The 14,455-nt window shown below is 48.8% G+C and overlaps 1 protein-coding gene across 1 annotated transcript in view; it reads right to left on the reverse strand.

Moving 5' to 3' along the window:
• Positions 1-2,691: 2,691 nt before the first annotated feature.
• AAAS (aladin WD repeat nucleoporin) overlaps positions 2,692-14,455 on the reverse strand; it is a 104,884-nt gene continuing 93,120 nt past the window's right edge. Inside the window, exon 17 of the mRNA XM_075334535.1 lies at positions 2,692-3,159. Coding sequence (XP_075190650.1) covers positions 3,016-3,159 — 144 coding nt within the window. The 3' untranslated portion in view covers positions 2,692-3,015. The remainder of the gene's footprint in view (positions 3,160-14,455) is intronic.

A 14,455-nucleotide genomic window follows, 5' to 3' on the forward strand; every position in this document is an offset into this window, starting at 1 on the left:
GAATACTACTGGCACAAGAGGGGGTGAGCCCTGAGGGCTGCTTACCGCCCGCTGAATAGCGGGTAAGAGGCTGCAGAATTCCTTGTCTGGGTCTCCCCGGCTCCCCTCTGCAGCTCAGCGTGTCAGCAGGAATGGCTGCCGGCGTCTGTGGAGAGGGGCGGTCCGTGGGAGTTCCCAAACAAAAGTGCGGGAAACAGTGTCCCCTCTGTGCCGATTGTGAGGGCTGGAGTATGTAAAAACGACTCCAGCCCTCGGCGCTGATGCACTGGCCAGCGTCCCGCCCCTCTCCTGACTGGCAGGTCTGGGGGCGGGAACGAACGGAAGCAGGCCGCAAAAGCCGGGGACTCGAGTTATCAGCGCGGCCGCCGTAAAAGCGCGGGCCGCGCTGAAGTCCCCGGCGCACCACAAGTGCCAGCCGCGCCGCAGTCCCAGCGGCCGGCGCGACCGATTCCTATAAGTGTGCCTGCTTCAGCGAAGCTGAATGAGGCCATGGCACAAGCGCCGTAGCGCTGATGTCCCCCGGCGCACTACAACACCCAGCATGCTGTGGTGTGAGCGCCAAATGCACGGGGACACAGAGTACCTTGAGGAAGCAGGGCCATGTCCCTGATGTACTCCGCTCCATCCAGCATCTTCTCCAGGGGCTGTAGATGGAGCACGGTCTCAGTGCCTGGAGACCAGTAAATCCCACTTCACCCAGAGCCCTGTAAAAAGGGATGGGGAAGGAATCAGCATGTGGGCTCCTGCCGCCGTACCCGCAATGGGTACCTCAACCTTACAAACACCTCCGACATACAGTGGGGTGAGAAGGGAGCATGCTGGGAGCCCTGTATGGGCCCTCTTTTCTTCCATCCGACATAGTCAGCAGCTGCTGCTGACTAAAAACAATGGAGCTATGCGTGCGTGTCTGACCTCCTTGCGCACAAAGCTAAAACTGAGGAATCTGTACTCCTACGGGAGGGTGTATAGCCAGAAGGGGAGGGGCCTTACACTTTTAAGTGTAGTTCTTTGTGCGGCCTCCAGAGGGCAGTAGCTATACACCCACTGTCTGGGTCTCCCAATTAGGAGCGAAAAAGAAAGAGATTTTTTTTTTGTAATGTTAAATGAGGTCAGTCTTATAATGCCAATGTCCATTTAACAAATCATAAAGGATATATGTCCCTCATAGCCCCCCCATGCTAAAATTAGCCCACTTAATCTGTATCTGGCCCCCTTATTTTGAATATAGCCCCCTTGTGCTGGCACACGTCCCCCAGTGATGCCACATGTCCCCCATTGATGGCACATATCCCCTACGGCTGGCACAGGTCTCATATGGATGGCACACGTCCCCCTGTGCTGCCCATGGCCCCCTATGGATGGCACACTTCCTCTTGTGCTGCCCATGGCCCCCTATGGATGGCACACGTCCCGTGTTACATAGTAAAATAAACACTTTACCTTCTCCAGTGCTGTCCTCCCTCGTGTCTCCCTCCGTGCTTCTGATCTCCTGCACTTCCTGGTTCTCGGTGCCGGTCATGTGATCGGCACAGCAGAGTGATATCATCTCTGCGTGCATGATCACAGCGGCAGCAGGTGACCGGGAGATCAGCGCTGGAGGAGGTAAATAGTTTTTTATTTTACTATGGGCAGCAGCATGGGGGTCATATCTAACACAGGAAGGGGGGGCGGCATGTGCTATTAAAGGGGGCGCAGGCAGATATAATATGCGCCGCTGCCCCAACCCAGCACAACAGTGATGGACAGCGGCAGTGCATATTATATGAGCGGGAGCAGGAGATCTGACGCTGCCAGCCTACAGCTTTCACCAACCCCCAGCAGCGCTCTAGAGCTGCCTCCACCTCCCCTGGACTCTAGTAGAGATAGAGATTATATATATATATATAAAATCCCCCCCCCCCGTATATTCGGATTATAAGACGCACCCCCTACTTTCCCTCAAATTTCGGGGGAACAAGAGTGTGTCTTATAAAGCGAAAAATACGTTATACTACACCCAGTGGATATTTCTCTATTCATTTGCATATAATTAAAACTTTTTTTTTCCTGAATGAAGAAGTACTGTAGGTGGCACATAGCACTTTCTAAGGCTATGTTCACACGTGGCATCTTTTTTGGTCAGTGCATCTTGAGTCCATCTTAATATGCACCAAACACACACTGTGACAAAAACGAAATGCGTTTTTACCGTGTTTTTCAAGTCAAATCTATTGCCTGGAGGGCTCAAAAACACGGTAAAAATGCAAAAAGAATTGACATGCTGCACCAACAAAAGATTCCCAGTGTGGACAGCAAAATGGAAATCTCATAGACTTTGCTGGGAATAGGAAATGCATGCATCTTTGTGACCTCAAAAACGCAGCAAAAGATGCCCATTGTGAACTTAGCCTTCATATAGTCCTATCTATTCAGCATCACAATTACAGCGATTTAGGAGGCATTAAAATTATCTTATAAAGTGATTTAATAGAAATATTTTAAAGCTTTATTTGCATGATGTTGTCAGTGAATAGTTGGGAACCATAAATACCTTTGTGCATTTTACATCAGCACCCGCTCTTTTAAGAACACTGTAGGCAAAAGATAAGTTGTCGGGAGTTTCCTAAGAGAGTTTATAGGTTTTGTTTACATAATAAACGCATATTACCATCTGAAAAACAGCAACACGCAAAACCAGAAACACACCACACCCCCCCAAAAAATAATTTTAATGGTAATATAGGATATTCTGGGTGTTCTAACAGTGTACAATCCAAACATGAACAGAGCGGAGGACGATGGGGATGAGCTTCATTCCTGAAGAAGACGACAGATAATCTACAAGGATGAGTGATTACTATCCAAAATGTTGTCAGGATAAAGCAGCCCCATGTGCAGATTTCCAAGCTGAAAGTGTCAGGATTGCGGCTGACGACCTGCAGTCCCATAATGTGTCCAGTGACACCAGAGACAAATCAGATAGAAGAAGTCCACCTCCACGGTGTAGGATGTAGTTCACAATTCATTCTGCCGTGTTTAGGTCTCTGTGAATAGTGAACGTATGGTAGTAGCGCTGCTTGTGTCTCCAGATACAATGGTGCCAGTTTCAGGCGAGAAGCGTGGAAACTGCGCATTTACAAAGTAGAAGGGAACATGGGAGAGGCGGCCAGAGCTCCACAGCTAGGAAGAAAAAACAGTCAGAACAGGGTGCAATACAAGGGGGAGAAAGAATGCATAGGTGGTCAGTAAGGACTATAGACTCCATGTAATGGAAACCGATAAAATGTTTATACTATTCCAGGCTAATGACAAAAGATAAACCGCATTTTGCATTATTTTCATGAATCGCATGTGACATTTTGATGAATTTGGTGCAAAAAACGTTAACACGCAGCACAAGACAAAAAAAGAAAAGGAAAGAAAAAACAACATTAGCAAATGACAACATGCAAATCCAGATGGGAAACCTTGAACTGTGGCTCTTGGCCACACCACGGGTGCACAGAGCACCAAGTTAGCATATATAATTACACTTCAATTTCTGCAGAATGAAGCCAGCTATTACAACACTAAAGATGCTACAGTGGAACCTCGCTTAACGAGTAACCCAGTTAGCGAGTATTTCGCTTAACGAGCAAAGCTTTCTGTATATTTGTAACTCAGTTTACGAGCAAGCTTTGCTGTACGAGCAAATACTCACCGCACTGTACATCCACCGCGCTCTGACCCGCTCTTGCAGTCCGCACAAACACACACACACACACACACGCTCACCTTACCTTCCGTTCCATCGCGGGCCTCATGGTTCTTGTAGCTCGCCGCTACAGGAGGAACGACGATGGAGGAACTTCCGCTGTCAGTCGCTACTCAAGGGCAGCGCGCTGGCCAATCAGAGGCAAGTGGCTCCTGCCTTTGACGTCAGCGCTCTGGCAGCGGAAGATCCTCCCTCATCGCGATGGTTACCCAATACACATCCTGTACCGGCGGACTGCAAGATCCAGGAGGCCGGTGATGGAACGGAAGGTAAGGTGAGCATAATATGTGTGTGTGTGTGTGTGTGTGTGTGTGTGTGTGTGTGTGTGTGTGTGTGTAATGGCACAATAGAGGACCAGGGTGGGACATTTAACAAGTTGTGGAACGAATTGTCTGCATTGTAATGATTTCCTATGAGAAATCTTGCTTCGGTGAACGAGTACTTTGGTTAAAAAGCACAGTGCCAGAACGGATTGTTCTCGTTAACCAAGGTTCCACTGTATAAGGGGTTATATCGCCTACAAGGCTATGTCCATACTAAATACTGGCAGTTTTGGCTGACTGACTCCATTTAAGGGTTTAAGCACATAGTTAAGTGATAGAAGGTGTCTGTATAGACCTGTATAATAAGACACTGCATGGTACTTCCATGAAGTACTGTACTTGCTGAAGGGTAGTTTCCCTGCAAAATAGGGCATGTAATAATGCCTGCAATTAATGTCTCTGTATGAGCCTAAAAAAAAAACCAACCAAAACCAAACAAACCTCTGTGTGTATCTACATAAAATCCAAGGCACACATACAGTTGAAATCAGAATAAACCTTTCCCGTTTTAGATCAAATTAGGAATCAAAATTATTTATATTTGCCAAATTCCAGAATAATGAGAAATGAAGGGAATTTTGTTTACTTACCGTAAATTCCTTTTCTTCTAGCTCCTATTGGGAGACCCAGACAATTGGGTGTATAGCTTCTGCCTCCGGAGGCCACACAAAGCATTACACTTTAAAAAGTGTAACCCCTCCCCTCTGCCTATACACCCTCCCGTGCATCACGGGCCCATAAGTTTTGGTGCCAAAGCAGGAAGGAGGAAACTTATAAATTGGTCTAAGGTAAACTCAATCCGAAGGATGTTCGGAGAACTAAACCATGAACCAAAGAACAATTCAACATGAACAACATGTGTACACAAAAGAACAACCAGCCCGAAGGGAACAGGGGCGGGTGCTGGGTCTCCCAATAGGAGCTAGAAGAAAAGGAATTTACGGTAAGTAAACAAAATTCCCTTCTTCTTTGTCGCTCCATTGGGAGACCCAGACAATTGGGACGTCCAAAAGCAGTCCCTGGGTGGGTAAAAGAATACCTTGAATAAAAAGAGCCGTAAAACGGCCCCTTCCTACAGGTGGGCAACCGCCGCCTGAAGGACTCGCCTACCTAGGCTGGCATCTGCCGAAGCATAGGTATGCACCTGATAGTGTTTCGTGAAAGTGTGCAGACTCGACCAGGTAGCCGCCTGACACACCTGCTGAGCCGTAGCCTGGTGCCGCAATGCCCAGGACGCACCCACGGCTCTGGTAGAATGGGCTTTCAGCCCTGAAGGGACCGGAAGCCCAGACGAACGGTAGGCTTCAAGAATCGGTTCCTTGATCCACCGAGCCAAGGTTGACTTGGAAGCCTGTGACCCTTTACGCTGGCCAGCGACAAGGACAAAGAGCGCATCAGAACGGCGCAGGGGCGCCGTACGAGAGATGTAGAGTCTGAGTGCTCTAACAAGATCTAACAAGTGCAAATCCTTTTCACATTGGTGAACTGGATTAGGACAAAAGGAAGGTAAGGAGATATCCTGATTGAGATGAAAAGGAGATACCACCTTAGGGAGAAAATCCAGGACCGGACGCAGAACCACCTTATCCTGGTGAAACACCAGGAAGGGGGCTTTGCATGACAGCGCTGCTAGCTCAGACACTCTCCGAAGTGATGTGACTGCCACTAGGAAGACCACCTTCTGCGAAAGACGTGAAAGAGAAACGTCCCTCATCGGCTCGAAGGGTGGTTTCTGAAGAGCCGTTAGCACTCTGTTAAGATCCCAGGGTTCTAGCGGACGCTTGTAAGGAGGGACTATGTGGCAAACTCCCTGCAGGAACGTGCGTACCTGCGGAAGCCTGGCTAGACGCTTTTGAAAAAACACGAAAAGCGCCGATACTTGTCCCTTGAGAGAGCCGAGAGACAAACCCTTGTCCATTCCGGATTGAAGGAATGACAAAAAAGTGGGCAAAGCAAACGGCCAGGGAGTAAAACCCTGATACGAACACCAGGATAAGAAGATCCTCCACGTCCTGTGGTAGATCTTGGCGGACGTTGGTTTCCTGGCCTGTCTCATTGTGGCAATGACCGCTTGAGATAACCCTGAAGACGCTAGGATCCAGGACTCAATGGCCACACAGTCAGGTTGAGGGCCGCAGAATTCAGATGGAAAAATGGCCCTTGAGACAGCAAGTCTTGTCGGTCTGGCAGTGGCCACGGCTGACCCACCGTGAGATGCCACAGATCCGGGTACCACGACCTCCTCGGCCAGTCTGGGGCGATGAGGATGGCGCGGCGGCAGTCGGACCTGATTTTGCGTAACACTCTGGGCAGCAGTGCCAGAGGAGGAAACACATAAGGCAGTCGAAACTGCGACCAATCCTGAACTAATGCATCTGCCGCCAGAGCTCTGTGATCTTGAGACCGTGCCATGAATGCCGGGACCTTGTTGTTGTGCCGGGACGCCATCAGGTCGACGTCCGGCGTTCCCCAGCGGCAACAAATCTCTTGAAACACGTCCGGGTGAAGAGACCATTCCCCTGCGTCCATGCCCTGGCGACTGAGAAAGTCTGCTTCCCAGTTTTCTACGCCCGGGATGTGAACTGCGGAGATGGTGCAGGCTGTGGCTTCCACCCACAGCAGAATCCGCCGAACTTCTTGGAAGGCCTGACGACTGCGTGTGCCGCCTTGGTGATTGATGTACGCCACCGCCGTAGCGTTGTCCGACTGAATTCGGATCTGCCTGCCTTCCAGCCACGGCTGGAACGCCTTTAGGGCTAGATACACTGCCCTTATCTCCAGAACATTGATCTGAAGGGCGGACTCTGGCTGAGTCCAGGTGCCCTGAGCCCTGTGGTGGAGAAAAACCGCTCCCCACCCTGACAGACTCGCGTCCGTCGTGACCACCGCCCAGGATGGGGGCAGGAAGGATTTTCCTTTCGACAGAGAAGTGGGAAGAAGCCACCACTGAAGAGAGACTTTGGCTGCCCGAGACAGGGAGACGTTCCTGTCGAGGGACGTCGACCTCCTGTCCCATTTGCGGAGAATGTCCCATTGGAGTGGACGCAGATGAAACTGCGCAAATGGAACTGCCTCCATTGCTGCCACCATCTTCCCTAGGAAGTGCATGAGGCGCCTCAAGGGGTGTAACTGGTCTTGAAGGAGAGATTGCACCCCTGTCTGTAGTGAACGCTGTTTGTCCAGTGGGAGCTTCACTATTGCTGAGAGAGTATGAAACTCCATCCCGAGGTAAGTTAGCGATTGGGTCGGAGTCAATTGTGACTTTGGGAAATTGATGATCCACCCGAACCTCTGGAGAGTCTCCAGAGCAGTATTCAGGCTGTGTTGGCATGCTACCCGGGAGGGTGCCCTGACTAGAAGATCATCTAAGTAAGGGATCACCGAGTGTCCCTGAGAGTGTAGAACTGCCACCACTGTTGCCATGATCTTGGTGAAGACCCGTGGGGCTGTCGCCAAGCCGAAAGGCAGAGCCACGAACTGAAGGTGTTCGTCTCCGATGGCGAAATGCAGGAAGCGCTGATGCTCTGGTGCAATCCGCACGTGGAGATAAGCATCCCTGATGTCGATTGATGCTAGAAAGTCTCCTTGGGACATCGAGGCGATGACAGAGCGGAGAGATTCCATCCGGAACCGTCTGGTTTTCACGTGTCTGTTGAGCAGTTTGAGGTCCAGAACGGGACGGAATGATCCGTCCTTTTTTGGCACTACAAACAAGTTGGAGTAAAAACCGCGACCACGTTCCTGAAGGGGAACGGGGATCACAACTCCTTCTGTCTTCAGAGTGCTCACCGCCTGAAAAAGAGCATCGGCTCGTTCGGGGGGCGGAGATGTTCTGAAGAAACGAGTCGGAGGACGAGAGCTGAGCTCTATCCTGTAATCGTGAGACAGAATGTCTCTCACCCATCGGTCTTGGACATGTGGCAGCCAGGCGTCGCAAAAGCGGGAGAGCCTGCCACCGACCGAGGATGCGGTTTGGTGAGGCCGAAAGTCATGAGGAGGCCGCCTTGGGGGCGGTTCCTCCGGCGGTCTTCTTAGGACGTGACTTAGACCGCCATGAATCAGAGTTCCTCTGGCCCTTCTGTGGCCTGTTGGACGTGGAGAATTGAGACCTGGCTGAGGGCCGAAAGGACCGAAACCTCGGTTGTATCTTCCGTTGCTGAGGCCTGTTTGGTTTGGACTGGGGTAAGGACGAGTCCTTTCCCTTGGATTGTTTAATGATTTCATCCAATTGCTCGCCAAACAGACGGTCGCCAGAAAATGGCAAACCGGTTAAGAACTTCTTGGAAGCAGAGTCTGCCTTCCATTCGCGTAGCCACATGGCCCTGCGGACTGCCACTGAATTGGCGGATGCTACCGCTGTACGGCTCGCAGAGTCCAGGACGGCGTTCATGGCGTAGGACGAAAAAGCCGACGCCTGAGAGGTTAAAGACACCACCTGCGGAGTAGAGGCACGTGTGACTGCATTAATCTCAGACAGACAAGCTGAGATAGCTTGGATTGCCCATACGGCTGTGAATGCCGGAGCAAAAGACGCGCCTATGGCTTCATAACTGGATTTCATCAGGAGCTCTATTTGCCTGTCAGTGGCATCCTTGAGCGATGAACCATCTGCCACTGCTACTATGGATCTAGCCGCCAGTCTAGAGACTGGAGGATCCACCTTGGGACACTGAGCCCAACCCTTAACTACGTCCGTGGGGAAGGGGTAACGTGTGTCATTAAGGCGCTTAGTAAAGCGCTTGTCCGGAAAAGCTCGGTGTTTCTGGACTGTATCTCTGAAGTTGGAGTGATCGAAAAACGCACTCCGTGTACGTTTGGGAAAACGAAATTGGAACTTCTCCTGCTGAGAAGCGGACTCCTCAATCGGAGGAGCTGGAGGAGAAAGTTCTAGCACCTGGTTGATGGACGCTATAAGGTCATTTACTATGGCGTCCCCGTCAGGTGTATCAAGATTGAGAGCAGCGTCAGGTTCAGAGCCCTGATCTGCCACATCCGCTTCATCCTCTAGAGAGTCCTCATGCTGAGACCCTGAGCAGTGTGATGAAGTCGAGGGAAGCTCCCAGCGAGCCCGCTTAGCCGGTCTGGGACTGCGGTCCGTGTCGGAGTCCTCACCGTGGGGCCCAGTAGTCACCCCAGGAGCACTTTGCTGCTCCGACCGAGGGGGGCCTGGGGGCAATGATTCAACAGTGCCCGGGGCCTGTGTTACCGGTCTGTGCTGCAAAGCTTCAAGTATCTTGGCAGACCATCTATCCATAGACTGAGTCATGGATTGAGAAAGTGACTCAGAAAGTTTGTCAGCCAACACTGCAAACTCTGTCCCTGCCACCTGGACAGTGGTAGCCGGTGGTTCTACCTGGGCCGGGGGTCCCACCCGTGGCTGAAAGGGAGGGAAGACCTTGCTTCACCATATAGGTGCTCAGGAGAAAATACGTAGACTAAAAAGGGGGGAGAGCTCCGGCACACTACCTCAATGTAGTCAGACACAAAAGAGTTTCTTTTTATACTTATTTTATTTTGAAAAAAAGATTCATGCATATGATGTCCACAATTTTAACGTTTCGACCATATTTTGGTCTTCATCAAAGGGACCATCTAAATACAAATGTGAACACATAATTACAAAGCATATAACAAATGTACAAAAAAATCATCACATATTGTCAACGTGGGGGTTCAGTTTAGAAAAGCGGAAGGATCAATTAGGATTTATGATCATTGTAAGTAGAACATAGGAGGTGTATAATGACCATGATACCAACACCCTGTCATAAAATGGAAGGTGTCCGAATGGTGAGGATAGTGTTGTACGGAGTGTAACTGATAAAGCTAACGTTACCTGTGGTAGTTAGGCCAGGTGAGTTGTTACTAGGAAATGCTTCGCGGCAAGTACCGAAGGACCGTAGCTCAAGAGTATAATTAACCATATATTCTATCAAGGATACAAAACAACAACAGGTCTAAACAGCTAGATATAAATGTCAAATCCTCATTCTATATGTACCTAACATTAATACCTTAGAACTGGACTTCCGGTTCCTGTCCTGGCTGAGGTGGAAGCATAGAGGAGAAGCTCCTGCCACCCCTCACAGAAACCGACTAAAAACAGACCCCCCGGACGAGCCACCAAACAGAGAGCAGCACAGGAGGTTACCTAAAGCAGACAGCTATGGAACGGTACCTCCTGAGAAGTGCTGGGAGCGGTGAGTCAGCCTGGAGAAGCTTTGATATGGACAGGGGAGAAGATAAGATAATGGCGCCGAGCCTGATGGGGGAGGAGCCTGAACGCATGGTGAGAGACTCAGAAAAGCAAACACAGAGCTGGAAGGGGAGAGATAAGGGAGATATGAGCAAGGAGACAGGAGATAAGGAAGATATGAGCAAGGAGTCACAGGAGGACACAGCAGGATAGAGGTGGATGCAGGGGACTGATGATGGTGGATCGCAATGGGAGGATGAAGGGGATATGGAGGCAGAGGGGAGAGAAGATGCAGACAAAGCAGGGCAGCTCAGAGACACAGCAGTGTTGGAGGATGAAACTGACAAACAGTACAGGGAGATTAATCCCACTCAGACTCACAGGAAGTCAAATGCAAGAATTCATAGTACCCCTTCCAAAGGAAACAAAAAGCAGCTTACTACACCAACATCACAAGCCTGCAAGCTATGGGGGGATGGAGGTGGTGGCCCAGTCCAGACAAAGAGAACTAAGAAAACAGCACCACCTGCAGGCCAAGACAAGTACACACAAAAGCTTAATGTGGACTATAAAAAACTGGCTGAAGAAGTGACATCACACTTGTCAAAAGAGGTTAAAGTGGCTATTGAGGCAGCCATACAAACATCATTAGCTAATATGCAAAAACAGATAAATGCCCATGCCTCTAGACTGGCAGAATCAGAGCAGAGAATATCTGACTCCGAGGAGACAATACTGGCTATGCAAGCACAAATAGCAGCTCTAGCAAAATCTAATGAATACTTGAAGGATAAAGCGGACGATTTGGAAAACAGATCGAGACGAAACAACCTACGTATAGTCGGGTTGCCAGAGTCTGTGTCGATTGGACAGTTGGATAATATATGCGAGTTGGAGCTACCGCAGGCCCTGGGCATAAAGGCGAAATTCAGAGTTGAAAGAGCCCACAGAGTGGGTCCACTGAGACACCAGGAGGCGAATAAGGGAGAGGGCCAAAACTCAAACAAGAATACCCCGATAAGAGCCAGGCAGGTGATTGTCAAATACCTTGATTATAAGCATAAGGAGGAAATATTGAGGGCCTTTAGAGAACGAAAGCGTCCACTACAATATCAAGGCAACAGACTGCTAATTTTTGGGGATTATTCAGCGGAAGTATCCAGAAGGAGAAAAGAATTTACCAAAATTTGCTCATTTCTGTACAACAAAAAAGTAAAGTGCCAGCTATTATACCCTGCTACACTGAAAGTTAGAAACCCCAATGGCTCGTTTGTATACTACAAGGACTACAAAGAAGCAGAAAACATTCTCATGGCAGAGCTCAACAAGACTAGGTCAGAAAGGCAAGAAAAAGGAGCTAGTGGAGAAGGGAATAATAGAAGAGGATCCCCCACAAGCTCAGGAAGAGATGTGGGACGTCTTGGGGGACAAAAGCAAGTCGAGACCAGGGAGGAAAGGAGGTCAAGCCCGGGTCGACAGCATAATTCTCGCCTGGAACACAGGAACCAACCCTTGGAGAGAAACCATGATACCTGAACTGGAACTCGCTCATTGTTTTTCCTTTTTTTGCCTGTTTTTTTTTTTTTTTTTTTCTCTTCCCAAACAGGGAGAGGCGTTGAGGAGGATGCATTACGGAGAGAGGGTTGGGGAGGTGAGAGGAGGAGGGGGAAGGGAGAAAAGAGAGGAAAACATCCCAAAGTCTGGGTCCTCTTCCCCCCCCCTCTCCTCTTTTTTTTTTTTGTTCTTCTTCTTTCTTTCTCCATCTTCTCTCCCCTTGGTCTTTTTTTTCTTTTTTTCTTTTTCTCCTTTGTCCAGGAACATCATCCAAATTCAAATGAAGTGGGCCTGTTCTGGGCGGACTGATGGCTACCTGGAGTCAGAGATAAGTAGGACTGGAGAATCTTGCTGAGGTTTTGACATACTGTGCTAATTTTTGCATAATTTTCAAAGGCTTATTCCAGTTAGTCCGGGGATAGAACATATATTTTTTGGGGGGTGATTAGGGAGCTACATATTTTGGCTAGGAATAGGGGAGCTCACCAACGTGGCGGGAAGCGCCGTGGATTTCTCGGAAGGGAAAATATGTTTTACAGTTACATGCTTTTTGTTGTATTTGTTATATTTGCAAGGTGGGGAAAGGGAGTGTCGATTTTGTGGTACCAACTGTGATTCTAGTGTCGAACATCTCGTCTTCCTTGATGCAGGGGCCCATAGGGGAGGGAGTAGTAAAAGCAGAATACACAGGTTAACATGATACAGATAACTACGTGGAATGTTAAAGGGCTGAGATCACCTAACAAACGAGCAATGATATTGAGACATCTGAAAAGACTAAAGACAGACATTGCCTTATTACAGGAAACCCACTTGGGGGGGGAGGACTTTTTCCGCATGAAGAAACATTGGGTGGGCACCGTTTACGGGGCAGCGGCACAAGGTAGAAAAGCGGGCACTATGATTCTAATAAATAAACAATTCAGTCATGAGGTAGTGGCACATGAGGCAGACGACCATGGAAGGTGGCAGCACTTAACAATCGTTAGTCCAGCGGGTAAACTCAGTATTTATAATGTCTATGGCCCAAATTCACAACAAATCACATTTCATGATGACATAAAGGCCACCATATTAGCAGATGGGGAGGCTAACATTATAGTGGGAGGCGATTTTAACACCGTCCCAGACTCAGCTGAAGATAGGAGGAGGGGCGAGGAGGGGACAGCTAATGTGGGCAGGAGTTTAGACAATAGGGATGTAACATTAGAAGACGTAGGACTGAAAGACATCTGGAGACTAACTCACCCACATGACAGAGAGTATACACACTTCTCTCACCCTCATGATAGCTGGTCACGTATTGATCAGTTCTGGATCTCGCAAGACTTACTGAGTGGAACGCAAGATTGTGTGATAGAGAATATGGTGATCTCTGATCATAGTCCGGTGAGATTGGGCATTAGAGAGAAATTCAGGAGAGGTACCGATATCATATGGAGATTCCCTTCGTTCCTTCTCAGGCAAGATAATTTCCATAAGGTGCTACAGGAGTGGTGGGGAGAATTCGCAGAGGACAATAAGGAACATAGAGAGTCCCCAGTGATATTTTGGGAAACGGCAAAAGCGGTCCTAAGGGGCCGTCTGGTGGGGTACGCAGCCATGATCAAACGGAAAACCAATGAGAATTATAATTTCCATAGTGAAGCAGTACGGGTAGCATATACAAATTATGTGACAAATAGATCTCCCATGACAAAAGGCAGATGGCTGGAGGCAAAAGAGGGATTTGACGAATGGGCCAAAAAAAAGGAACAACTATTCTGGTCGCACAAGGAGGTTGACTTACATAGGTTTGGCAACAAGGCGGGAAGGATGTTGGCCAATCTGGCAAGGGGCAGCAGAAAGATGACAGTGATCTCTAAACTGAAAACAAAGGGGGGAGAGGTGACTACGGATCCTAAGGACATTAATAAACTGTTGGGAGATTACTATAGAAAACTATATGGGTCAGGGAATAACGACATGACTGATGAGGCAGAGTGGCTAAGACAAGCCCAAATGCCTAGCTTGACGGAGGAAGATTTGAGTGCCTTAAACGCAGATATCACAGTAGAGGAGGTGACGAGAACAATTGGGGAGCTTAACACCAACAAGGCACCGGGACCTGACGGTTTCAATAGTGAATTCTATAAGGCTCTGAAGGATCTGATCTCGCCGGATCTAACCTCAGTCTTTAATGCTTTCCTGGGAGGGGCGGAAATACCCAAAAATTCCAACATAGCATATATTAAATTACTCCCCAAGGGAACCAAGGACCTGGATGATCCCTCTAGTTATAGACCTATATCGCTCATAAATCAGGATTTAAAAATTATGTCCAAGATCATGGCTAATAGACTGGCCGAGATCTTACCTAGGATCATTACGAATCACCAGGTGGGGTTTATTAAGGGGAGAAATGCCGTTACCAATATCCGAAAGACAATTCTAGTGGTAGACGCGGTTAGACTGGGTCTCACTGAGGGAGGGGCTAGACCTGCCCTAGTTACACTTGACGCAGAAAAAGCGTTTGATAATGTAAATTGGGGGTGGTTAGACAGGGTAATGGAGGCCATAGGGATTGTAGGCAAGATGAGACTTTACATTAGAAACCTTTATGCCAACTCGGGAGCTAGGGTACACACTCCGGGCTTTCTATCAGACGTG

This window comes from Anomaloglossus baeobatrachus, chromosome 2 (genome assembly GCF_048569485.1).
Source record: "Anomaloglossus baeobatrachus isolate aAnoBae1 chromosome 2, aAnoBae1.hap1, whole genome shotgun sequence".
Classification (NCBI taxonomy): domain Eukaryota; kingdom Metazoa; phylum Chordata; class Amphibia; order Anura; family Aromobatidae; genus Anomaloglossus; species Anomaloglossus baeobatrachus.